The 26,245-nt window shown below is 41.1% G+C and overlaps 1 protein-coding gene across 1 annotated transcript; it reads left to right on the top strand.

The window, feature by feature from the left end:
• ubac1 (UBA domain containing 1) lies at positions 1-25,913 on the top strand. Its single transcript, XM_078426403.1, has 10 exons — positions 1-274; positions 11,357-11,477; positions 13,053-13,126; positions 13,524-13,631; positions 14,872-14,974; positions 16,237-16,345; positions 17,250-17,463; positions 19,009-19,095; positions 21,554-21,692; positions 23,723-25,913. Exons 1-10 carry the CDS (start codon positions 137-139, stop codon positions 23,836-23,838), a joined length of 1,209 nt encoding a protein of 402 aa, XP_078282529.1. The 5' UTR covers positions 1-136; the 3' UTR covers positions 23,839-25,913.
• The last annotated feature ends 332 nt before the right edge of the window (positions 25,914-26,245 follow it).

The raw sequence follows: 26,245 nt of genomic DNA, 5'->3' as shown, positions 1-26,245 counted from the left end.
GGTCGCACTGGTCTCCGAGTGGAGGGGCGCTGAGGAGGTCGGGCGCTGCCTGCTGGCGCCGGGGCGGCGGCTGAACGACAGTCCGCAGCGGCTGCTGCTGGCCGGGCCGGGCCCTGCCCTCGCCTCGCCCGGGGCCATGTTCGTGCAGGAGGAGAAGATCTTCGCGGGGAAGGTGCTGCGGCTCCACATCTGCACCATGGAGGGAGCCGAGTGGGTGGAAGAGGTGACCGAGGACACGGGCGTCGAGAAACTCAAGGAGCGCTGCCTCAAGCAGGTGGGTCAGGCCGCGGGCCGCACCCCGGGCCGGGATGCAATGCCCCTGCCCCGCCGCCCCTGCCCCGCCGGCCCGGCCAGGCAAGGCACGGCCCGCATGGGGGTGGGGGTTGGTGCGGGGTTGGAATGGGGTCGGAGAGGGGTTGGGATGGGGTCGGAGAGGGAGGAAGGGGGTTTGTTTGGGTCGGAAGGGGAGGTGGAGGTCCGGGTGGAGAAGGTATGGGGGTTTGTGCGGGTCGGTGGGGAAGGGGGAGGGGGGGGTTTGGGTCGGAGGGGAGGGGGATGTCCGGGTGGAGAAGATATATTATGGGGGTTTGTGCGGGGTTGGGGGTGGAGTTGGAGGGGGAGTTCAGGGTGGAAAAGGTATGGGGGTTTGTGTGGGGTTGGGGTGATAGGGGGGGGGGTAGTGGTTTGGTTAGGGGGGGGGTGAAGGAGGAGGTTGGGGTTGAAAAAGGTAGGGGGTTTGTGGGGTGGAGAGGGTCAGGGTGGTGATGGTGGGGCGTGAGGCAGAGGAGGGGTGGTGGTGGAGGGGTGAAGGCATGGCTTTTTATAATGTCATAAATAAGCTTTATCTGTATTTTAAAAATACATGCAATGCTCTTTTAATATATTAATATGTCTATATTCATATAGCATGGATGATAGACACAAAATGCTGTAGTAACTCAATGGGACAGGCAGCATCTCTGGATGCTGAACCCATACAGCATGGAACAGGCCATTTGGCTCAACTGGTCCATACTGACCAAGATGCCCCATGTAAACTAATTTAATTTGCCTGTATTTGGCCCATATCCATCTTAACTCTTCATATCGATGCAGCTGTCCAAATGTTTTTTAAATATTGTTATTGTACCTGCCGCAATTACTTCCGCGGGCAGCTTGTTCCATGTATCTACCACTCTCTGTGTTCTGTCCCTCAGATGCCTGCTAAATATTTCCCCTCTCGCCTTAAACCTTGGACTGGTTTTTGATTCTGCTACATGGTATAAAAGATTCTGCGCATTTGCCCTTTGTTGCTCTTGCGATTATCTACACCTCTAAAAGATCAATCCTCAGCCTCCTGCACTGCAAGGATTAAATGTTGGGTGGCACAGAGGGATTGCTGGTGGAACTGCTGCCTCAGCACTAGAGACCTGGATTCAAACCTGATCTTGGTGTGTCTGTGGAGTTTGAAACATTCGCCATCATCATGTGGGTTTCCTCCGGGTGCTCCTGTTTCCTCCCACATCCCAAAGACATGCAGGTTTGTAGGTTAATTGGTCTCTAAAAATTACCTTGTGTGTCGGGCATGGATGAGAAAATGGAATATCATAGAACTAGTGTGAATGGGTGATCGATGGGTAGTCAGCATGAACGCAGTGGACCAAAGGGCCTGTTTCCATGCTGTATCTTTCAATCAGTCATTTGCTTGTGTTATACCCAATAATGTTAGCACCTCCTTTTTTACTTGTAGGAAGAGCATTGCCACTTGTGGCTCCCCCCAGGGTGATGTCCATTCCCTTGTTTGAGGGAGCCCCCACCAGACTCGCACCCTCAATGTCCAGCAGCAGAAGGACCGTAGTGGAGCTCCGCAGAGCCGTTATGTTGGCTACACTGAGCTTCAGCAGGCATGATGGTTCTGTTTTTGACCATGTGTGGGGAGTGGGGCAAGCTGCCCTGATGGCTCTAATGGGAAGTAGGTGGGAGGAGAGTAGAAAATCATAGGGGAAGGAATGACTATCCTGGTGGTCTTTGTGGTTGTGCCACTAGCTTCCTGTTGCTGGGGTCCTAGTGTTGCCCCTCCACTTCTTCCAAAGTCCTTTTTTTGTTACTTTGCTGAGACGTATCTGATATTTCCAATGAATTCTTATTTTGTACATTAGCATCTTTGTTGTTTAAGAAATAGTGCTAGATGACTTGTTTCCACTATCCTTTGAGTACAACTGCATTCCATTAATAAATGTACTGGATGTGTTCATTCCATCCACACTGCAAACATGGTGCAAGCTTTAAAGTACGTCCGTTTATTTAATAGGACCAGGCCACTAAAGTTGTTTTCTGCCTTCTCCCCTTTTGATTCTATGTACGTTTGAACTTTTAGAAAATTGTGTGAATGCACAATGATTTTTCTGCCCTGAGCTGGATGCTAATTTGTGTTTTTTTGCTTTTTGATGGTAAAAAGGCTTCTACCTTGGCTGATGAAGGATCTAATTGTCGGTTTTGGCCTAAGTTTTGTCTCTGAGTCATAGAAACATAGAAAATAGGTGCAGGAGTAGGCCATTCGGCCCTTCGAGCCTGCACCGCCATTCAATATGATCATGGCTGATCATCCAGCTCAGTAGCCTGTACCTGCCTTCTCTCCATACCCCCTGATCCCTTTAGCAAAAAGGGCCACATCTAACTCCCTCTTAAATATAGCCAATGAACTGGCCTCAACTACCTTCTGTGGCAGAGAATTCCACAGACTCACCACTCTCTGTGTGAAGAAATGTTTTCTCATCTCGGTCCTAAAAGACTTCCCCCTTATCCTTAAGCTGTGACCCCTGGTTCTGGACTCCCCCAACATCGGGAACAATCTTCCCGCATCTAGCCTCTCCAACGCCTTAAGAATTTTATATGTTTCTATAAGTCTTCTAAATTCCAGCGAGTACAAGCCCAGTCAAAGGATTGCGGGTTCATATCCTTTTCCGGAAATGTGAACGCTACATTGTACTACAGTTCAGTGTAGAACTTTGAAGTGAAGACACAAGAAACTGCAGATGCTGGAATCCTGAGCAAAAAATAAAGTGATGGGGGGAACTCAGTGGGTCAGGATGAGTCTGAGGAAGGCTCCCAACCTGAAACATTGCCTGTCCATTCCCTCCACAGATACTGCCTGACGCGCTGCATTCCTCCAGCACTGTGTTTTTGCTCAGTACTTGGAAGTGCTATGCTGTGCAACTGCTGCCTTGTAAATAAGATATAATCCATGTGTTCTGGTACATGTGGCACAAGAGCTGAGGGGTTCTCCTGACCGGCCATTATTCCAGAGCTAGCTATAAATGAGCCCTGCAAATTATTCTCATTTCAGTCCATGGGACTTTGCTGGACATGAGCTTGCTGCAGAGTTTGCTTATGTAACACTAGTGAACCCAGTTACCCTGTTCTTTGACTATAAGGTGCTTCAGAATATCTGCAGTTGAAAGGGGTTTTATAAATGCAAGCTATGTTTTTTAAACTGAGGTACATAGAAAAACACAAAGTAAGATTTATTAGGAATTTATCAAATGGTGTCATAAATTTAATGGTACATTTTTGCTTGAACTGCCTCGAGGTCCCAAACACTTATGAAGATGTTTATTGCAACCTAGAGTATTTATATCGAGGATGATGATGTTTTTTTTTAAAAAGTGGTGTCCAGCTTTGAAGAAGCTGACATCATTCTTTAAAGCCTTGACCGTTGGTGAAATTATTTTTAGCTAGTTGTTTGGTATTTTTGCGCTATTAAATTACTGAATGTTTCTCATCAGCAGTTTTGGATTATGGTTGCAGCAAACTCTTGTTCTGCACTCTGCAAGGTTAAAATCTTGTTTTTGCTTGTGTCATTTTGTTTCTCTTGGGGTTCTTCCTTCAATTGTGCCCTGACAGTTAATAAGTGCCAAAAATAAATAAGCACGTAATTCAGTGTACAAGTGTACAGTGTACAAATACTCTGTTCACAGCATAACCAAAGTGAGTTAATTCCTTATGTTAAAATCATAATCTGTTTCTCCCGAAGGTGAAGTGCAATAATATAACTGTAGGAAAGAACTTCAGATGCTGGTTTAAATCAAAGGTAGACACAAAATGCTGGAGTAACTCAGCAGGACAGGCAGCATCTCTGGCGAGAAGGAATGGGTGACGTTTTGGGTCGAGACCCTTCTTCTGACTGATCGTAATTGATATAATTGTAGGATATTTATTTTAAGGATCCCTTTCACTTGTTATATATTTTGGGTTTTATTTGGTTTTGCTGTCAATAATATAATGGAAGTGTTCCTTACTGTTTTGCCATTGTAATTATGAAGACAGATTAGTATGGATGTGATGGGCTGAATGGCCACTTGTGCTGTTTATTTTAAAGCAAATGAAATTATTTTATTTTATGCTCTGTTTGACTGCTCTTGTATCCCAGACAAAGAGCAATTTACATTGCAGAGCCAAATTTGTGTGTACACTTTTAACATTTCACATCATGTGCTTAAAAAAAATGTGCCAAGGTGTTACCTGATTAAGACAACTGCTTGGCGTGCAACCAAATGGTTTTGATAAAGAATGTTGGTTTCGTCCCCTTGGCTGCGATGAATTAAGTGTGACAAGTGGACTTCACATTCGGACCTTGAAAGAGGATATTAGCCTGATTACTTCAGCACTCCTGAGACTTCTGACATGATGTGCGCAAGAAGGAAGGAGTGTGGGTGTGTATGTAAACGTGTGACAGCATGATCACACTCACTTGGATGCCTTATACTGTCTAATTGCTTGCCAACATTCACTCTAGGTGCACAAATGAAGAATCTTAAATTTATATTTATCTTGTCTTCTGAGTCATTGGCTTATAATCACATCTGCAGAGATGCAGTGACAGACTGTTTTGTGTACAACTAGGCAAGCCATATCATTCATGTGTACGTCAGGATATGCAAAAGAACAAATTAACTGCAGAATATAGCGTTACAGCCATCACAAAAGTGCAGATAAAAATAAAATGCAAGGGCCACAACAAGGTAAGCTGGAAAATCAGGAATTAATCCCCATGAAAGATCTGAACGAGTCTGATAACAGTGGGAAAGAAGCTGGTACGTGCTTTCAAGCTTTGCATCTTCTGCTTGACAGGATTGTTGATGGCATAGATTATGATTTTGGGAGAGATTTTCTAATAATGTATTCAAATTTGGTGGAAATGCTTTGGGTTGAACAGCATGCAGCGATTCTGTACTGACTCGTTAGTTGGAGAGATTATAGGAATCCAAGCAGAGGCAGATAGCCACTGGGAGCTAAGGAAATGGTTTGGTTTTCTTTTGGATGATCCGGTTGAAATTTTGCATTATCCATCATTTCTATTGAATCTTTTGAAGGTGTACGTTTTTTGCTCTTCCACTGTTGCAGTTAGGGTTTTGAGATCTGCGGCTCTTTGACTGGCTGTGTCAGTTTTCTTGAATAGTTCAACAGACACTTGGGTATTTGACTATCTTTTGGCTCGTAGTTGGGTTTCTCTGAGCTTCATTAATGGATGTTCAATTTGCTCCAGACCATTTCCATTGTTAATGATATCAACTTCAAATGGTCTGATTCCATATGATTTTTTAAAAAACATGCCAGTGATGTTGACAGAAGCCACATTTAGCTCGTATCCATTTTGTTCCTGTTCCTGGCTGTGGGTGGTTATTGTTGGCCATGCAACATTTTTGATTTTGTTTCAAACTTGTTGACTGGACCATCATTTAATGTGCTGCCAGCCAGCGTACGTTATTTTTAAATTGAGAAAGCTGTAAATAAAAGTACATCAAGCTAATGTAGACACACAATACTGGAGTAACACAGCGGGACAGGCAGCATCTCTGGAGAGAAGGAATGGTCAATGGCCCATTCCTTCTCTCCAAAGATGCTGCCTGTCCCGCTGAGTTACTCCAGCAGTTTGTGTCTACCTTCGATTTAAACCAGCATCTGCAGTTCTTTCCTACACATCGAGCTAATGTGCTCCACTGGTGTGTTGGCCAATTAAGTCATCTGCTAGGAGCCTGTTTACTATCATTCTTTTTTGCCACATCTTCTCTTGTATTTCCCATCTCTCCCTTAATTTTATAACCTAAAACTTACCTTGCCACTCAGCTGTCTACCAACACATTTCTAAATGCTTCCTTTTGAAACATATAAGATTCCTATTGAAACATATAAGATTATTAAGGGGTTGGACACGTTAGAGGCAGGAAACATGTTCCCAATGTTGGGGGAGTCCAGAACCAGGGGCCACAGTTTAAAAATAAGGGGTAGGCGATTTAGAACGGAGATGAGGAAAGACTTTTTCACTCAGAGTTGTAAATCTGTGGAATTCTCTGCCTCAGACGGCAGTGGAGGCCAATTCTCTGGATGCTTTCAAGAGAGAGCTGGATAGAGCTCTTAAAGATAGCGGAGTCAGGGGGTATGGGGAGAAGGCAGGAATGGGTACTGATTATGAATGATCAGCCATGATTGCATGGTGGTGCTGGCTCGAAGGCCTACTCCTGCACCCTATTGTCTATTGAAGTTAAATTTTGACTACCCTTTCTCTCTCATACTCCAACTCAGGGAGATTGTGTTCTTCAAACATGCACAGACCAACTGGTTGGGGATTTTTGGACCTCTTAGATGATCCGGGACTTTTGGTTTGGGAACACTTAGATGGTTTGGGTGCAAACATACCCCTCCACACCTTTCCTTATAAAATCAGTAATAACAGCAACATAGTCGTTCATGCCTGTCTACTGACTCCAAACAGTCAGAGTTGTTCCTCTACCTCCCCTCTCCAGCTCTGTTCATTCCTCACCGCTGGAGCCATGCTCCTCAGTCACTGCCAATACACAGGAAGAAGGAGCTCGGCTAATATGATTTCCCAAAGTGAGATGAGGGATAAAGCAATAGGCATCTTCGATAGTGGAGTAGCAAAGGTGGAAGGTGTTTGATCCTCTGGTGCTGCATGACATATACTGATGGTAGTTAGGAAGTGACATCTGAGAAATCCTCATTCTTTGGGGCACGGGGGTTCCCCTCTTCCATCATAGATGAGGCCATCACACGTGTCTCCTCTACCCTGTACCTCCGCCCGTGCTCCCCCCCTAGTCGCAACAGGGACAGAGTCCTCTAGTCCTTGCCTTTCACCCCATCAGCCATTGCATATAAAAAATAATCCTCCAACATTTTCACCACCTTCAATGGGATCCCATCACTAGTCACATCTTCCCATTTCCACCCCTTACCCCCTTCTGCTAAGACCGTTCCCTCCACAATTCCCTGGTTAACTCATCCCTTCCCACCCAAACCACCCTCTCCCCAGGTACCTTCTCCTGCAACTGCAGGAGATGCAACACTTGTCCCTTACCTCCTCCCTCAACTCTGTCCAGGGACCCCGATAGTCCTTTCAGGTTATGCAGAAGTTCAACTGCACCTCCTCCAACCTCATCTACTGTATCCGTTGTTCAAGATGTTGACTCTTGTACATCGGCGAGATCAAATGTAGACTGGGCGAGTGTTTCGCTGAACACCTTTGCTCAGTCTGCCTGGACCTACCTGATCTCCTGGTTGCTAAACACATTAATTCCCCTTCCCATTCCCACATTGACCTTTCTGTCCTAGGCCTCCTCCATTATCGGAGTGAGGCTCAATACAAATTGGAGGAACCGCATTTCATATTTTGCTTGGGCATCTTACAACCCAGGTGTATGAATATTGATTTCTTTAACTTCAAGTAATCCCTGCATTCCCCCTCCATCCCTTCTCCCACCCAAGTCACAGCAGCTTTCGTTCTCACCTACCTGTTCCCTGTATCATTGCAACTTTTTTTGCATATCTTTCATTCATTTGTTCTATATCTCTCTACATCATCACCTATATCTTTCATTTCCCTTTCCCGTGACTTTCAGTCTGATGATGGGTCTCGACCCGAAACGTCACCCATTCCTTCTCTCCAGAGATGCTGCGTGTCCCACTGAGTTACTCCAGCATATCGTGTCTATTTTGGTTTAAACCGGCAGTTCCTTCTTGCACAGTGACTTGTACGAACTGGCCTTGTTGAAGTCCTTAGCTATTTTGGGAATGGTGCGGTGTATGTTCTCTAGTATTTGTTGGCCACGGCATGCAGCTCCTCCAGTGCTAGCAGAACATTTGCTTGGGGTGGGATGTAGTATGCATTCATGATGATGGTGTTGAATTCTCTTGGGAAGTAGAAGTGCTTGTATTGAATGAAGCATGGAATTCAGAGCTGCTGGAATTTATTCTTGGCTTTGGGTTGGTTGGAAAATGATTCTGTCACTGGTGGTTAAGATTTTTATTTATTGGGTTTGTGAGCTTCCTGGAAAAAAAGATTATATTGCCCTCCACAGTAGATAGAGCCAGTGGCCTTTCCCGTAAATTGATTTTAGAATTTTTAAGATCAATATTGTGTAGGACACTCAATCTAATGTCTTGATTAAACTGGTATTGTATTTTAGCATTATTATTTTAGTCATTGTATTTGCTGAGAGGAAAACTACTTTTCCACCTCTCAAGTCACTGATTTTATTGAGCAGAGCACTAGAAAAAACAGTCATGCTTTGGTGTCCCATGTAAGTGAGCATTCATGCATCATCAGTCTGTCAACATTGTGGCAACTTCATAAACTAATGATCCTGCTTTGCTTGTTTTTCGCACATGGGTTTCCACTAGGGGATGTTGGATACCAGTTTACTAGGGCAAAATGATAAAATAGCATTTAACCACACATCCACTTACTGTGAAAAATGATTAATTAAATTTTCTGCTGTCTAGGACATTGAAGCTATTTTCAACACTGATCTGGAGAATATTCAGTTGTGAACTCGTGCTTAAGATAAAGAGAATCATCATTTTGTTTAGAATATGGAGGGGGGGGGGGGGGGGGGGGCTGGAGAAAACTACGTGGAAATTTTCAGTGCCCTCTGCCTTTTATTATACAGATGTATTGTGCTAGGAACATTTAATTTTTTTTATTTAAAATCATTTAAAACATTAGCGACACAGTGGTGCTGGTTTCCGATGGGCTTGGTGACGGACACACCATACATCTCTGTCCTCCATACAGCTGGCCAGCTCCTCTTGTCTCTACCTTTGCGTCTTCCATCAACGTCTTCAGCATCGTCTTGTTTGGTCGTCCCGGGTTCCGTCTTCCATTGTGATTGTGAAGCCGAGGTCCTTGTGTTCCTTGAGCGCCTGCCTCGTTGCATAATCAAGGATAATGACAAAGAGAAAGGGTGCCAGTGTGTCTCCCTGTAAGACCCCCGTGAGGATTTTGAACACTTTGCTCTCGCCATCCGGGGTGACAACCTTGACCGTGGTGCCCAAGTACGTATCCTTAATGGCTCTCAGGAGACGAGGAGGGATACCATAAGCCTTCAAAATCCTCATCATTTTGCATCGATTAATTGAGTCAAATGCCTTCTTGAAGTCAATGAAGGTTAGGACGGCCGGCAGGTTGTATTCTTCACCTCAATGATTCTTCGGAGGGCCAGGATCTGTGTGACCGTGTTCCTTGACTCTCCGAAGCCGTTCTGATTGTAACATAGCTTCGGGCCGTTAGCAGCCCTAATCCGGTTGAGAATCAAATGGTTGTAGACCTTGGCCAAGACACATGTCAGGCTGATGCCACGATAGTTGTCAGTCTTGTTCAGGCTCCCAGATTTGGGGACAGGGATGATGTTGGATTGTGACCATTGTGTTGGCTTGTCATTCGGCATTAGTGCTTGGTTGGTTCTAAACTAAATATTTCTTAGTGAAAAAAAAAGAAAGTGGACTGCAGTAGATTGTTATATCAGCTAGTTTTAAGAGGAAGAGTTGATTTTGTTTTTGATTTGTTAACGATCACATGTAAAAAGTCATTGCTATTGTGGACACCGACCGGTCTAACGGATTTTGGTTATATGGATGGAGCATCTCACAGCAATCTGGCATCTCTGTCTCTTTATGAACACAGGCAGCTAGTCGTACTGCAGAGGTCATTGAAATTGACAAGACCTTGAAATTAACAAGCAAGTGCTTTGATCGACACCTCTATTAAACAATGTAACAAACAGACTATAACTTTGTATACTTAGCACGTTAGGCAGGTTAGTGTCTTTGGAAGGAGAAACAGTGTTAACTTTTACGGTTGATGTCCTGTCACCCTGGCAGAGTCTCTGATTTTTAAAAAGAAAACAAACTATCTGGCTGCAATTCTGTTACTGTAACGAGATTTTAACTCCAATGAAAGAATTAAACCTATGAACTTGAACCCTTGATTTTTGTGCTAAAGGTTTGGTCAGTGCTTGTGAGGTTGTCTGAGAATTTCACAACAGGTATCTGGAACCACCACTGCACATTTGGTAATGCACACCCAAGATGTTGTGAGATGTGCAATTCTGGCATACTGAAGTTGCCACGGTGAAGCAATACCAATGCTGTTTACAGTTGGAATTTTGGAGTGCAATTGAATTGTGTGGCTATAATGTTATGGATTTTTGAGATTGGACAATTGGGAAATTCTCTTCCTTGTGTGTATATATAGACTGCTCACAAGTCTCTTTCCAATGAAGAATGACAAGTATGTGAAATGTTTAAATTAAATTATGGAGAAAGCAAGTAGGGCAATCTTTCATCTCCCCCCCCCCCCCCCCCCCCCTAAATCACAGCTGCAATTTGCTGGCATTGCCAAACCAATTATAAGGCAGGCGGGACTGATTTATTAAGGGCATGGAATATGATCTGTGAGGTGAAGGCAATGAGTTGAGTGGTTAAGATCAGCAGGGTTTGCCTCAGACATCGATACTCTCAGCACTCCGGTAAAGGAGATAAGAGTCGGAGTGGGTGTTTGTACCCATGTGCAGACCAATGTACATTCTCTGCTTCAAATGGCTTCCTATTGGGTGGGAAATAATCCTTCCTGGGTGTCTCATGCAGCATGTTGCCAATGCCCACAGGGCTACATCTCGATAACCAATGGTTTTAGGAGAGGGAGAAAATGGCAAACGTTTTAAACATATCAACACAGCATTGTTTTATCGAAGGTATCATAAAATGCTGGAGTAACTCAGCGGGTCACGCAGCATCTCAGGAGAGAAAGAATGGGTGACGTTTTGGGTCGAGACCCTTCTGGTGATTCCTCCTGCCTCCTACTCTACACTCTACAGCATTGTTTTAAGTATGCTTTAAATGTGTGGGGTTAATTGTATTGTTTATGTGCTTCTCTTTTCCCTGCTACTTGTACTGTAAATGAGCCTGGGTGCTTTGCCATTATGGAAGTAAAGGACTGAATTCAAGTCTTTGTACCATAATGTTTACTGTGGTGTACCCTTAAAAGAGTTAAAATCACTTTGTAATTTCTTGGCACATCCAACAGTGCGTACAAGGAGGTTTAGAGGATCCAAAGACAGTCACACACCACAAACTCATTCACGCTACTTCAGAGAGGGTCCTGTCGGACACAAAGACTGTAGGTGAAGAGAACCTCCAGGATAAAGGTGAGTGTCAGCACTGTTCCTTGAATGGAGGGGGTCTTTGCGGATTTCTCATTTTAAAAGAAAAATGACTGATAAAGGAAGTTCATTTGAGAGTTTTAATCCTACTCTATAACCTTGGGTAGCGAGTATCTGGGGGTTGGATGCAAGGAAATTAGCAAATACTAAGGTGGTTAATGTGCTTCCGTGGTTTAGATCAACTGAATAACGTAATCAACCTAACATGGGGAATGTTGCAGTCTTACCAGCTTGTGGTAGACTATTTTTCTCTTATCTCTTGTTTTTGAGTTTAGTTTCTTTTGTTTCCCTTGAGTTGAGGTCGGACGGCTTTGAATGTTATAAAGAGGCTTAGGCAAATTAGTAACATTTTGGTGTGGGACATTCTGAAAGCTAACTTGAAAGATTATAAAGGAAAATATTACTGTGGTTAACAAGACTTGTAAAATGATTCCATACATAGAGAGAATATATACAGAGAGTATGAGGCCAGCATTTATTACCCATCCCCTTTTGTTCAGTGGTGATGGTGAGCTTTGTCCTTGAACCATTGCTGCCTGGTATTTTGCAGTGCTGCTAGGTAGGGAGTTCTGAGATTTTGATCCTTTAAAATGAATTCTAGGTTGTGATGTGTTGTGTGATATATAGCCTTGAGAGCCACAAGTGATTCTTGGTTTAACTGGAGATTAACCTATGCCCCTCAGTTCCCTCAGAATATCCCTCAGAATAATGTGACATGTACACAAGCAATTCCTCTGTGACTTACAGTTGCTAAACCTGGGCTGTGCATTTATGGCTGATGTTGAGAGCAGTGTGATTGAAGGAAAGTATTAAAGCAGTGGTATGAAGTATCCACAGTAGCAGAGTGATTTCCTTCACTCAGAGCTAAACCACACTAAGTAGGAGGGACCCTGCTTTGGTCGTTGGTCTGGGATGACATTCGAGCTTTAGTGGTGTTCGGTAGTCTTGAGCTAAGTCAATGAAAATGATTTGAGGTTCCCATTCATTACTGTCTGGTAAGGGTTGTTATGGAGTTGAGTTGGAGATGGTTTTACTGCCCACTGTGTTAACACCAATAAGACCACAGGGACAACTTAAAGAGGGGGTACTAGCAAATTGTATCTCAACAGAAAATAATTTAAAGTCAACATTACAAGACTAGGAAAATATTGTTATTGTACTTTCAATGTCTGGACTTCAAAACTAAGATGAAAATAGAAAACATTTGAAGCACTAATCGGGTTGATCAATGTCTGCTGAGAAAGAAATAGAATTATTGATGGGTATCTTCAGAATTGGCTGTCTATTTTAGATTTGCAGCCAGTGCAATTATTTTTTTGGTTGTCAAATCCAAGTCCCATGGTGAGCCCCAGATGTCTAGGTAAAATAATTGTGGGACAAGTGTGATGGTTTAAGATGCAGTAAGTAATTCCTGTGGTTTAACTGGGTAATGACATTAGTCCTGACCATGTTTTGCTTGTATTAGTCTGACGGTGAAAAGGTTGAGAAGAGTGTTTGGATAATCTACCATCTGCTGTTGTCTCAGTTGCATACTCATGTCCCCCTTTGGTTCTATTCTAGATGTTTTATTGTTAATTAAAAAGCGTGCCCCTGCTGCTCCTCCCAAAATGGCTGATGTTTCTGCAGAAGAAAAGGTAAATTACTCATTTAAAACAATCTATGTTGTCATTTGGGGAAATTCCACCATATAGGAAACACTCTTCTAATCTATGGCTGGTAGTTTTATATCAACAGGGATTCCTTGTAAAATTGCACGGATTTTTACTGAGGTTATGTCCAACTTAATCCTCGATTCACATTTTGGATTAAAGACCACTTAATGTGAAGTACATACTTTTATGTAGTTCTCCATATTTCCTGTGGAATGGAAAGAAAGGGTTTCTGGAGTGATAAATGAGGGTTTCAGATTTTTCCAAGAATGAGAGTCGAATTTTGTTTGCTTTCACAATTGCAGCGTACCGTATTGGTCATTTATATTCTCATGACGCCATCTTCTAATATAAAGCATTTTTATTTTCCCTTCTCCATCAGAAAAAACAAGAGCAAAAGGCACCAGATAAGGAGGCCATCGTGAAGGCGACAGCTCAACTTACTGCTCGGCAGGTTGATCGCATGGTTGCCCAGCACAACTTGCGAGATGTACGTGACTATCTTTATATCATATTTTTTTAAAGAGTTTGTTAAAATCAATTGTTTTTATTTCTTTACAATAAATTTTTAAAATATTATTTTTCTGCACTACTCTGATAACGTCCTGTTATTCCTCTGTAGCCCATCTGCTGGCATGAGGATGTAATTGATGGGTTTATATGGGGTGTTTCCAAAGTAAATGTCTTGGTATTGGAATTTAAAAAGTTAATAAGGTATTGTTAGTTGAGTTTGTTTTGAATACTTTGGTTTGTTTATCCCTAACTGTTGCAACCCCTCAACAACTGAATATGGCTGTAGATCTAGAATACATGAGCAATGCTATTGAAGATCCAAATAAAAAACCTGAAGTGATTGGGAAACCCTAATCGCTGTTGGGATGATGCATGTCATTTAAATTGTTTCAGTTCACTTTTGGATTTAAATTATCAGCAGTGAATTTCGGTGCTGGAAATGGGTTTTAAAACTCAAATTCGGCAACTGAGTTTATGAATGACTTTTTAAAGCATGGAGTGTTCCAGCTCGACATCAATAAGCAGCAGCTGCTGACAAAGAATCACTGATGAAGTGGCGGGATGCTGCCGCTGGGACAAATGAAATGGTTCCTAACACAATGTTAAGCCACCAACTGGGGGTTTCTTGCAGTTTGGATAGGGAGATCTAAACCTACCCTGCAATGCCCAGAGAGAACGTTCTGATCAATCCGTCCATTGTTTTTTAAAATAGATCACATAACTCCTGGCCTAGATTTTACTTGCTATTTACTCATTAGGCTGGAAAGCTAAAACCACAATCTTTTTGCCCCATTTCCACCAGGGGAGCAGTGTTCAAATCAGTCCCACGGAATGATGCAGGAAGAAGTTAGAGGGATTAATGGTGATCTAAGCTTTGATTACCAAGGGGCTGATTCACAGGAAACAAAACCAAAATGCAACCATATCTTATGGCAGTGAGCATGGACCAGGCAATTGTTTGTGCTTTGTTCTGAAAAATGAGATATCAGTGCAAAAAATGTGTAATCTGGAGGAATACTGGGTAGAAGTAGATGGGTTGGGTATATTGACAAATATTTAGCTGGAGTGATAGTGATGTGAAGTGATTAGACTTTGCAAACAGGATATGACTCAGAGCTTCTGGCAAAAATACAAAATCTGTATTAACCAGTTATACTTGTTCAGCGAAACAATGATATTTAACTGAAAATAAATTGTAAGCTAATGTTTTTTTCTAGTTTCAGACAGAACTCAGGAAAATACTTGTTTCACTAATAGAAGTGGCACAGAAGCTGCTAGCGTTAAATCCAGATGCTGTAGAACTGTTTAAGAAGGCAAATGGTAAGATTGCATTTTATTGATGCCAAGGCAACCAGTCTGTTTTTTGGCCCTGATTTTTTTTCCATCCTCAAATCATGCTTTTTCTCAAGGCTATTGATTGTAGTGGTTAAGTAAAGATTGGGAAAGACCGACATTTGTCGCGGGGTAGAATAGTGGCAGAATGCTGCACTTGACTACATTCATTATCTTTGGGGATTGAAGGAGAACCATTCGGCAATAGCAACTGATGGAAATTCTACTTCGATTAATAATTGTAATGGTGTAGTCATTGAGATTAATATCAGTAATATTGTAAAGATATCTCACAGGCGTATATCTCCTTGGATTAGATTTAACAATTTAGCTATATCTTCATTTATTTCGGAAATCACAAAATGGAGAGTGGACAAAGAAACTGAAACTAATGCAAATTTAAAGATAAAATAATTTTAAAGACTATGGAAGTGCATTGTCAGAATTGTTCGCATTTAACAATTGGGATATTTGGTTGTTTTATAGGTGTTGCTCTTTAATCTGAACTTTTTTTTGGAAGAAATGTTGAAGCGAGGCAGAATATTATTTAGAACGGAGAACATCAATGAAAGTGTGATAATGGGACCTTGTAAATCATGGGACTTTGTAAAAAGCTTGAGGGGAAATCAGGGAGTTCTTGAAATCGTGTACATTTCTGTACTTGGCCAGCAAGTCAGAAAAATATTGTCTACCATACAGTATCGTTTTTCATTGGGGAAATTGACAGTCTTTTGAGAGCTAGGGTCATATCCCAATGAAATTTGTTTTATTTTGCAGGGTTAAGACTGGTTTGTGTTTTGCAGTTCTCCCCAGAAGTAAAAAATATATATATCGCAGTTTTACAAAATGAAACTACTGCATTCAGCTCTTTGTAGCCTGACACATTGGAGTTTGAGACAATGATCTTGTTCACAGATATATGGAACAGAAATAACCATTCAGGTTGATGACCTATTATCAGAATTGAAAAGGAATCTGTTTCTCTACATCAGACCATTTTCTTTAATTGAACAGCTTTGATCAAACTATATTGATGAATAAATCTCTGATTTGGCAAAAATATTGTAGAAAACACTTCCCCTGCACATGATATTTCAGATATTAATTTTCAAAGGTCATGGCGTGCCTCGTGCTCTTTTTAAGGAAATTATTTTCTAAGCCCTTCTGAGAATTCATTTCTTGTTTCATTGTAACTTTAAGATAAACTTGATTGTTATGAGTGTAGCTAATGTATTTTTTCCTTCATGTAGCCATGCTGGATGAGGATGAGGAAGAACGAGTGGATGAGGCAGCTCTACGTCAACTGACAGAAATGGGCTTCCCCGAGAGTCGAGCAGTCAAAGCATTACGGCTGAATCAGTGAGTCTGATGTGGAGTATTTATTTTTAGCAAATGAGTATTTTAGCTAGAGGACTCTACATTGGAAGCTGAAGGTAATAATACAGGAATCTGTTGTGGCACATAGTCTGTCACTTTCTCCTTGCACTAAGTATTGAAGGGTATCAAGGCAGTATCTTTCCATCAAGGAATGTATTATTCTGTTAACAGGAATCCTTCTAAATTTGCTGTCGCACATAAATGGAGTACCATTTTATTTTACAAAGGTTTGCCTCTATCTAAACTCCCAATCTTCATAATGGAGGAAGATAGCTCAGCTGTATGCTTAAATATTTGTTTAAAAGTCCCAGCTTGTTGGCTTAGAATTCCTTATTCTAATCTAAGGTGATTGTGCTTTGTGTTATTTAGTGCAGTGTTATTTTAATGCTCTCAGAAACTATGTATTCCCAAGCCCGCCTCTTTAAACATGTTCAGCAACAGTTGTATTATAAATGGGTATGGTGGATCAAAATGATATGTGTACACATTTTGTTTTGTGTAGAGTGATCAATCTTTAGCCAATTTTAATTTTTACTTTTGTTTTAATTTCACATGTGATTTAATCTTACCATGAACTGTGATCTTCAAGAACAATGTCTTTATTGCACATTGGTTCCTTTTGTTCGCACTAATCTTATTGTTATTAATGTGTTCAATTTTTTTGATAGTTTATCTCTGTTATTGCATTGACAGGCCTGTTAGGCTGTTGCAAGTAAGAATCCCATTGCTTCATTGTCAGTGCATGGAACAATTCAACACTCTTGACTTGTCATAATGTAGCCAAGATGGAGGCAGGATTAATTCTGTAGTCCCCATTCTGGGGTCTGAATATTGTTGTATGCGGATGCACAATAATTACAAGTTTTCCCTTCCTTTCCCCCTCCAGTATGTCTGTAACACAGGCTATGGAGTGGCTAATTGAGCATGCAGAAGACCCTGCAATTGATGCACCGCTGCCTGTTCCTGGAACATCTGGAGGAAAAAGAGCAGCGGCAGAGGAGGCTAAACCTGAAGCAGTTGCTGAAATTTCCAAGCAAGATGAGCTGACTGACATCTTCAAGAGAATTAGGAGGAAACGGGAATTTCGACCAGAACCCAGAGTGAGTAGAATTAATTTTTCCACATTACTGATACTGTACGGTGGGACTATTTCTTATATTTAATATGTTTCACATAAGTTGGGGTGTTCACTCTGTGACACCATTTTGATTATAAACTAGACGTTGTGATACATTAGTTTGTTAGAAAGTAAAGTAATTCGATATGAATGATACTGCAGCTGCTGAGAGAACTGGTATATATCATTTAAGGCTTCCTTTATTTGCCCCATATTCAAATTGTAATTAAAATCTATGATAAGCAAGAAATGTGTTAACTGTAAACTTTATTTATAGCCACGCTGGAAATACAATTGGAATACTGTTTTACTTTCCAAAGAAATTGTTAGCACCATGATGAATCAAAGTAGTTAATGATTTGTTTCTCAATGTTAGCCTCTTGTGCTTTCAACATTGATTATATGTTGCTGTGATTTGTCTGTTGGTTAAAGATCCCAGTCATTAAAAAGAATAAAGACTTGGGTTTTTATGGCACATTACACAATTTCTTGATGTATCAAAATGTTTTGCATTCAATGAAATACTAAAGTTACATGTAGTCATTTTTCCTAAATCTGCCTGAGGGATAGGAAAAGAGTAAATGATAAAATGAGAAATAATTGCTGTACCAGTGGCTATGAAGAACTGGTCCCAGTTGAATGCTCTGCAATTCGGATCCTGTGTGTGGTTTTTGTTGGGTGGGGGAGGGTTTGCTGTCAAAATTAGGAAGTTTGGATTGCCTTCTGTGCAGACTGCTGTGTTAAAAACCAAATATGTGAAATCAGAGTGTAAGGACTTCATTGGAGTTTAGAGTCAGCTTTTAATTAACCCAACCATTAATCCTGTACCCACTGTGCTGTAACTATTCATCACACAGGCCTCTGGGCATTTATGTATATATATATATATATATATATATATATATATAAGGCGGCACGGTAGCGCAGCGGTAGAGTTGCTGCTTTACAGCGAATGCAGCGCCGGAGACTCAGGTTCGATCCTGACTACGGGTGCTGCACTGTAAGGAGTTTGTACGTTCTCCCCGTGACCTGCGTGGGTTTTCTCCGAGATCTTCGGTTTCCTCCCACACTCCAAAGACGTACAGGTATGTAGGTTAATTGGCTGGGTAAATGTAAAAATTGTCCCTAGTGGGTGTAGGATAGTGTTAATGTGCGGGGATCGCTGGGCGGCACGGACTTGGAGGGCCGAAAAGGCCTGTTTCCGGCTGTATATATATGATATGATATGATGATATATATATATATATATATATATGTGGGAATGGTAAGGGAAAATCAGGAATAAAACTTTATCATGACAGCAAGCAGAATTGATGGAGGGCAGAAATGTTCTGGCCATGTGAAGTGGCAGACATTTTTCAAATGAAGCGTGATTTCATTTGCCATGTGTCATGATTTTGTTCTCCGTGAGAGGTTTTATGAGCAATCTGCTATTTTTGGGAAATTGCCATTTAAAATATATAGTGTCTGTACAGGTGAAGTACAGGTGGTGATGCAGTTGTCGGTCAATTTGTATTTTCTTCGATAGGCAATGATTGCTCTGATGGAAATGGGATTTGATGAAAAAGAAGTCATCGATGCATTGAGAGTTAACAACAACCAACAAGATGCTGCTGTAAGTACCAAAAAGACAGTTTATTAAATAAAATCTTGTCTGAGAAATACAGAGTGGTTGATATCTGGAATACACTGGCGTAGGAGGTGGTGGAATCAGATCACTGTTTGGACGGCCCCTTGACGAGGTAATGGAATTGGTGTAGGAAATGGAATTGGTGTAGATGGACAAAAACGTCGCCGTGGCTATTACGGGTCAAAGATCTGTTTCTGATCTGCACGACTTTGACTCCAAATAATTGCATCTAATTGCATTTGAGTTTGATCTTTTATTCACTGCATTCTCAATTGAATTTATCTAAACCATGAACAGATTATTTAGGTTGTTAAGGAGGATGTTCGTGCAAAATGAGTCAGTGGAAATTTAAAAGGTTATATGGCTGTCTTTGAGTCAACATGGAGCATATCATTGCATCCTAGGGAAGTAATGCATTCATTTGCTGTTGCATTTCATCTTTTCTGATCTTGTATATAAAGTGTTATTCATGGCTGTTCCCTTTTGAATCACTCGTAGAATAAAATTCCCTAGCAGTCCCCACTTGGTCGCTGAAAGTTGCTTTGCTATCTTAGGAGAAAATCGAAGCTGTCTTTAATGATTAGCATCAGAATTCAAACTGGTAAAGATCTATAAACCAAAAACATAACAGGTGCTAGTGGAACTGTGTAAGTGTTGGTGATGAAGAAATTGAGAGTAAGGATAACTAAATTATTCAGCCAACTTAAAAATTACATTAATAAAGCATTTCAACCCCTTGCTCATGAAGGTAATATTTGTGCAGAATTATGATGATTTTGGTCTGTTATATAAGCTTGGATGCTTTAATTTTATTTCCCCCATTTACCTTTTCCTATCTTGCTTGTTTTTGCCCTCCCTTTCCACCTGGGCTGATAATAGTTTGTGTATTTCCATTGTAAATATCGCTAAAGTCTTTTAGGCAGAATTGACCAAAGGAAGATAACAGGGGTGTAAAATTCAAATAAATTGTCTGAATTACCACACCCACTCCCAGTGTAATAGTTTTACTTGCACACTGATCCTCCCATTTCTCGATGATGGATAAAAAGAGTTGCTGGAAGTACGAATCTGAGGGGGGGGGGGAGAGGAGGTGAAGAGAGTGAGTGGGGGTGGAGGAGCAATGGAGAAACACTTGCCAACATAATGTAACTGTTCAATATGATACGATAGAACTTTATTTATCCCAGGAGGGAAATTGATCTGCCAACAGTCATAAAAACACAAAATACAGGAGGCTTGGGAAGGGTCTATGTTGATGAGGGCAAAGCTGTAGACTTGTCTTTCTGGACTAAAGCAAAGTATTTGAATAAGGTTCTGCATGGTAGACTGCTCTGGAAGATTAGATCGCATAGGAATCGGGGAGAGTGGATAGAGAATGTATAAAGGAACTGCTGATGCTGGTTTATACAGACCATAAATACAAAGTGCTGGAGTAACTCAGCACGTCAGGCAGCATCTCGAGAAAAAGGATAGGTGACATTTCGGGACAACCCTTCTTCAGACTCAGATTGGATAGAGAATTGGGTTCATGGAAGGAAGCAGAGGGTGATGGTGGAAGGTTATTTTTTGGACTGGAAACCTTTTAACTAGTGGAATGCCTCGGGGATAAGGGCCTGTTGCTTTTTGTGGTTTTGATCGAAGATTTGGTTGAGAATGTAGAAGGATGGTTAGTAAGTTTGCTGATGACAATAGAGTGGGTGGTATTGTAGATAACAAAGATGGTTATCACAAATTACAGCAGGATCTTGATAGCTGGGTAAGTGGGTTGAGGAATGGTTAATGGAGTTTAATGCAGGTAAGTGCGAGGTGTTGCATTTTGGGAAGTCAAACCGGGGCAGGACCTTTGCAGTGAATGGCAGGGTTCTGGGGAGTGTTGTAGAGCAGAGGGATCTAGGAGTTAGTTTCTTGGAAGTGACATCACAGGTAGATAAGGTGGTCAAGAATGCTTTCGGTACATTGGCCTTCATCAGTCATGGCATTGAGTATGGAGCTTGCGTTCAAGTTTGAGTATAGAGTATTGTTTTCAGGTTTGGTCACCCTGTTATCGGAAGGATGCTGTTACGTTAGAAAAAGTGCAGAGAAGATTTACTAGGATGTTCCCAGCACTCGAGGACCTGAGCTATAAGGAGAGGCTAATCAGGCTAGGACTTTATTCCTTAGAGCGCAGAAGGAGAATGGTTTTAGGAACCTGAGAGGCAATTCTTTTCAGAGAGGACAGTGGATATATAGAACAAGCTGCCAGAGGATGTAGTTGACGCAGGTGCTATAAACAATATTTAAAAGACATTTGTACAGGTTCATGGATAGGAAAGGTTTAGAAAAGATATGGGCCAAATGTGGGTGGGTTGGACTGGTGTAAATGGGGCATCTTAGTCGGCATGGGAAAGTTGGACCGAAGGGCCTGTTTCTGTATGATCTGTAACGAGTAATTTTTATCATTCAGTGTGAGTGGCTGCTGGGTGATCGAAAGCCTTCCCCTGAGGAATTGGATAATGGTATTGATATCGAAAGCCCGTTATTTCAAGCCATTTTGGACAACCCTGTCGTACAGCTGGGACTGATTAATCCTAAAACACTGCTTGGTAAGTTTTTTGTTAGAAGCTTTGGTCTCATGATAAACAATGAACTCGGATTAGAATTTTAGAATGCTTTCTTTCTGGTTCCTTGTATTTTTTTCAGACAATTTCTCTTTTCAGCAACTCTGCATCTTTTTTAAGATGTTAACTATATCCAGGTGTTTATTTCTACAGTGCCCCTAAAGTCCAGGTGCTTGTTAGGGCCAGGGGTAGAGCATTCGACCCTCAAATTTGCCACGGCTTGCAATAAAATGGTGGCTGATCAAATTGGAAGTTCAACATGTTCCCACATATTCTCCATATCCTTTCACTCCCTTGCGTATTGGATTTTCCCACCTCTGCTTTATAAACATTCAAAGACTCTATTTGCATGGCCCTTTTGAGAAAAAGTTTCAAAGACGAGGCACACTAACAGAAAAAATGACTTCCACTGCTTTAATTGGCAATTCCTTGTTTTTAAACATTGATCCTGAGATCTAGATTCTTCCACAAGAGAGGATTCCTTTCACATCTGAACTGTCTATGTTTTGATCAAGTCACTTGTTGTTGGTTCTGGACAGTTCAAGGATTAGCTCCCGCCATTAGGTTTCACTTAACCAATGTAACTAACAGTTGCATGTTAACACATTATTTGAAAATAATCCAGAGGTTTGTTATTTGATGGTTGACAGGTATATTTTCCATTCAATGATTGGAACTTTGTGACTCAGCGATACGGTAACTGTTTATTGTGCAGTGCTTTATGTTTGTTGCTATAGCCTTGCTTTGTAACAAAGCATAACATAGTTGGATGTTCTAAGTACATTGAAGAAGGTTTCAATGCCCCTTAAACCTTGTTGACTGAATGTTACATTTTTAACCAAGTGTTGCTGCTATCCATAGGTGTTCCCTGGGAAATCTGTGACTATAACTGTGCTACTGTTATGACGTGGTTTCCCTTGAGCAAACAGTGTTGATTTTTACAAGCAAGGGAGAAAACCTCAGTGGGACAGTGCGTAAACAACTATGTGGTGCAAAAATAACTTTCCCTATGGACTTCTGTTCCTTTGCAATAGAACAATGGCTATGATTGACCTGCCTATTGCCTATGGCAACTTTTATTGCCTGATTCTTTTTGGGGCAGCCTAGCTTATTTTTGCTTTTTTTGGATCGAAGAGAACACAGAACAGCAGAAAATCAGGCCCTATGGCCCACGATGCCAAGAGCATCTCTTATCTGCCTGTACATAATCCATACCCCTCCATTCCTTGTGTATCCATATGCCTATCCAAAAGGTAGACACAAAATGCTGGAGTAATGCAGTGGACAGGCAGCGTCCCTGGAGAGAAGGAATAGGTGACGTTTTATCCAAAATGCCTATCCAAACGTCTTCAAAGAAAAGTGAGATCAATTTTTCAAACATTTTCTGACGAGAGGGGAAATGACTTTCTCCTTCAGTATTATCATCTAAAACTTCATGCTATAAAAACAATTTCCTGACCAACTTTTATTTGCAGTGCATGTCATCTGTAATTCTCGTGGCATTTGATTCTTCTCTGAATAGATTTTGGCAAAGCACCAGTCTGAAAGGGGTTGTCTGAGTGAATCACGCCTTGCTTGCATTTTTGCATCATGAGTTTGTAAAGAATCTTGACTTTCTAGCATAATTAGCGTAGGTGTTGATGGTGTGCATGGAAGTCCTTAGGCTGCAGAGAGTTATTGAGGTCTTGGTTAAAGGACTTGAAAAATGGCAGATGAAGTTAACATGACATTTAAGTAATAAAAGAATGTACTTTGTAATTTAAATTTTCTATACTTTGCTCAAATTTATTAATTTAAAATATCTTAATATACCATATGTGATTATTTAACATAAAATGTAATGGCTAGGACATAGTTTTCCAAGGAATCTTGTTTTCATAGATTTAAAAATATTCTTCGAGGTTATCCACTGAAGAATGCCCTCTTTTGTGTTTATGCTACCCTGTTATTCATTTCCACTTTCTCTTCCTCCATTCCAACCCCTCCCCTCTCCCGCTTTACGTTCCTGCTTGCAGCATTTGAAGATATGCTGGAAAATCCATTGAACAGCACTCAGTGGATGAATGATCCCGAGACTGGCCCTGTGATGCTGCAGATTTCTAGAATTTTCCAGACTCTGAATCGTACGTAGAACACCCCCCTCTCCTCAAACACGGGTGCTTCCAGCTGCTTGCCTGCAGAGATGGGTTTCATTTCCTGAGAAGAGCAAGTGCGGATTGTTCACGACTGGAGCCTGTTTGTGCTTAATATGAGAAGCTTGCAACTACATCCACGTAACTACTGTTGCCTTTGGATCTAGCGCTTAAGGCCTTGATCTGAGGTTTTTTTAATTTAAAGGAAAGGTTAATAGTAAATTGCACAGATTTCAAGACACGAAAGAGAACACTTATAAAAGCTAAAGACAGTGGTAATCCCATTTTTGGAAAAGGGCAACTAATATGTTGTTTGGCATTTGGACATTTGTGAACAGCCAAAGAACAATGGGTAAAAAGCTTGGGATCCGCTAAATAGATGTTTACTATTATTTGATTGCCTTGGTTATTGAACCCTATATATACCTCTTTGAAAGGGATAGAGCAACTTTGATAACTGGTGAACAATATTATTACTATTAGAAATGCACCAAAGCGTACTTGGAAAGACCTTTTAATGTGGAAAGCTGCATTGCTCTTGTTATCAAGGTTGTCAGTCCTCGGTAGAAACTTCAAAATTAGCGGTAGTGTACAGTGAAGGAGGCAGTCGTGCAGACAGAGGTGATTGCAATATTGAAAATAAACGGTAATAATTGTAGCTGAGTAAGGGTTTTCTTATCACGTCTTTTACTAATACATCGGTTTGGCTTTTCTTCGCATCCAACAACAACGGGAAGTCATCGTTCAAAATAATCGCAGTGCCAAATAAGTCTGTTTTAGAGTGCAGAATACTCCCACTGATTACTATATGAATATTTTTTAAAGCAATGAATTGGTTCCTTTTGCAGCTTTGGAAGATGGTCTCGTCTCTCACTACATGGTACCATGGTGCTCATTACTGCTGTGTATAAGGAATCTATAAATACTGATTTTTATAGAATGCTCTGTGCTCTATTTGGAGAATTTGTACAGATGAGTTTTTACTTGCGAGTTTTCCATGCACCAGCCTATTTCCTCTTTGTAGGACAAAGGAAAAACTTAAACCCATAATCATTGTGACCTACGATGATGATGAACTCACCCGATAAAATTGATGATTACCATGAACAAATGAAGTTGCTTTGTTTTTAAATTAGTGTTACAGTGGTGAGAAACTAAGATTGCTGTTGGGGTTTGAACACTGGAATAGTCATCTATTTATGAAAAGGAAATGTTTTGGTTGCTGGGGTTAATCAATATGCCAGAACGTCTTTAAAGAGTAACATTTTACTGCCAGTAGCCAGCAATTGATACTCTCTCAAAATAAAGAAACCCAGTTGAAGTGCTTTGGTCGCTGTAAAGCAAAATCTGTTTGTTTCTTTGGGAAGTCATATTGATATCTCTTGACATGAAAACAAAAGTAATTCTTCCCCTATTGTACTTGGTTGTATTTTATAAGTGTTCTCCTTTCTTAAAAAAGAAACTGTACTGAGACCATCAGGAGCTGTTGATTCACTAACAACTTTAGTTTGTGGTTTGAGTGTGAGACTGCTTTAAAAGAAGAGATTGAGTGGAGTGAAAAGTCTTTTCCGTATTTATATTGGCTGAAAGAATTGTCAAAAGATTTGCATCAAAGTGGGGAAGTGTCAGGCTTGCTACTTGCTTGCTGTTTTTTGGTAAATGGGTGACTTGATTTAATTTTCTGCTGCCTTTTAAGTTTCTCTTCATTATTGCCCAAAACAAACCAGACCAACTAACTGCCTCCATAGTGGTTTGGAATAGATTGGTTGTCCAGAAAACAGCTCTCCTTGTCTAAAGTGCAATTTTAAAATAGTGGAAAACTATTACTCGACTCTTGTGCAATGCAGAAACCTTTCCCAGATTATAACTGCAAGAGCTGAAGTGCTGTCATTGCACAAATTTGATTAATTTCTTCATTTTCACAACTCTAGATGTTCCAGGTATTTTTTTGAACAAAAAATACTTGTTATAAATGTGTAGGAAAAATCTGCAGATGCTGGTATAAATCGAAGGTAGACAAAAAATGCTGGAGTAACTCAGCGGGCCAGGCAGCATCTCTGGAGAGCAGGAATGGGTGACATTTCGTTACCCATTCCTTCTCTCCAGAGATGCTGCCTGCCCCGCTGAGTTACTCCAGCATTTTTTGTCTACCTTGTTATAAATGTACCTTCTCCCTCCAGCCATGGTTAATTCATTGCTTTCGGTACAGTTCTGTGGTGCTTAATGCCTTGGTGTGACCCAGTAAAATGACAATCATTCATGTGTACAAGCCCAGTGAATAGTGTCAGTACGAATTTTGGCAACCCCCCTCCCTGTAATTCTGGGCTTGTCTGTACTTGAGTTTGTACTGTTTGGATAAAAGTGGTAAGCAGAAAATGGATTCCATTATTGTCCAGACGAGGTAAT

The sequence above is a fragment of the Rhinoraja longicauda genome, chromosome 31 (assembly GCF_053455715.1).
Source record: "Rhinoraja longicauda isolate Sanriku21f chromosome 31, sRhiLon1.1, whole genome shotgun sequence".
In the NCBI taxonomy this organism is placed as follows: Eukaryota; Metazoa; Chordata; class Chondrichthyes; order Rajiformes; family Arhynchobatidae; genus Rhinoraja; species Rhinoraja longicauda.
The sequence above is the reverse complement of the archived record's forward strand: the minus strand, read 5'-3'. Positions and strand labels throughout refer to the sequence as shown.

Excerpts from the sequence above, each read along its gene's own strand:
- ubac1 (XM_078426403.1), top strand. The coding sequence starts at position 137 with ATGTTCGTGCAGGAGGAGAAGATCTTCGCGGGGAAGGTGCTGCGGCTC. Across the intron at positions 275-11,356 it reads AGGAGCGCTGCCTCAAGCAG|TGCGTACAAGGAGGTTTAGA; the intron begins GTGGGTCAGGCC and ends CACATCCAACAG. Across the intron at positions 21,693-23,722 it reads TAATCCTAAAACACTGCTTG|CATTTGAAGATATGCTGGAA; the intron begins GTAAGTTTTTTG and ends TCCTGCTTGCAG.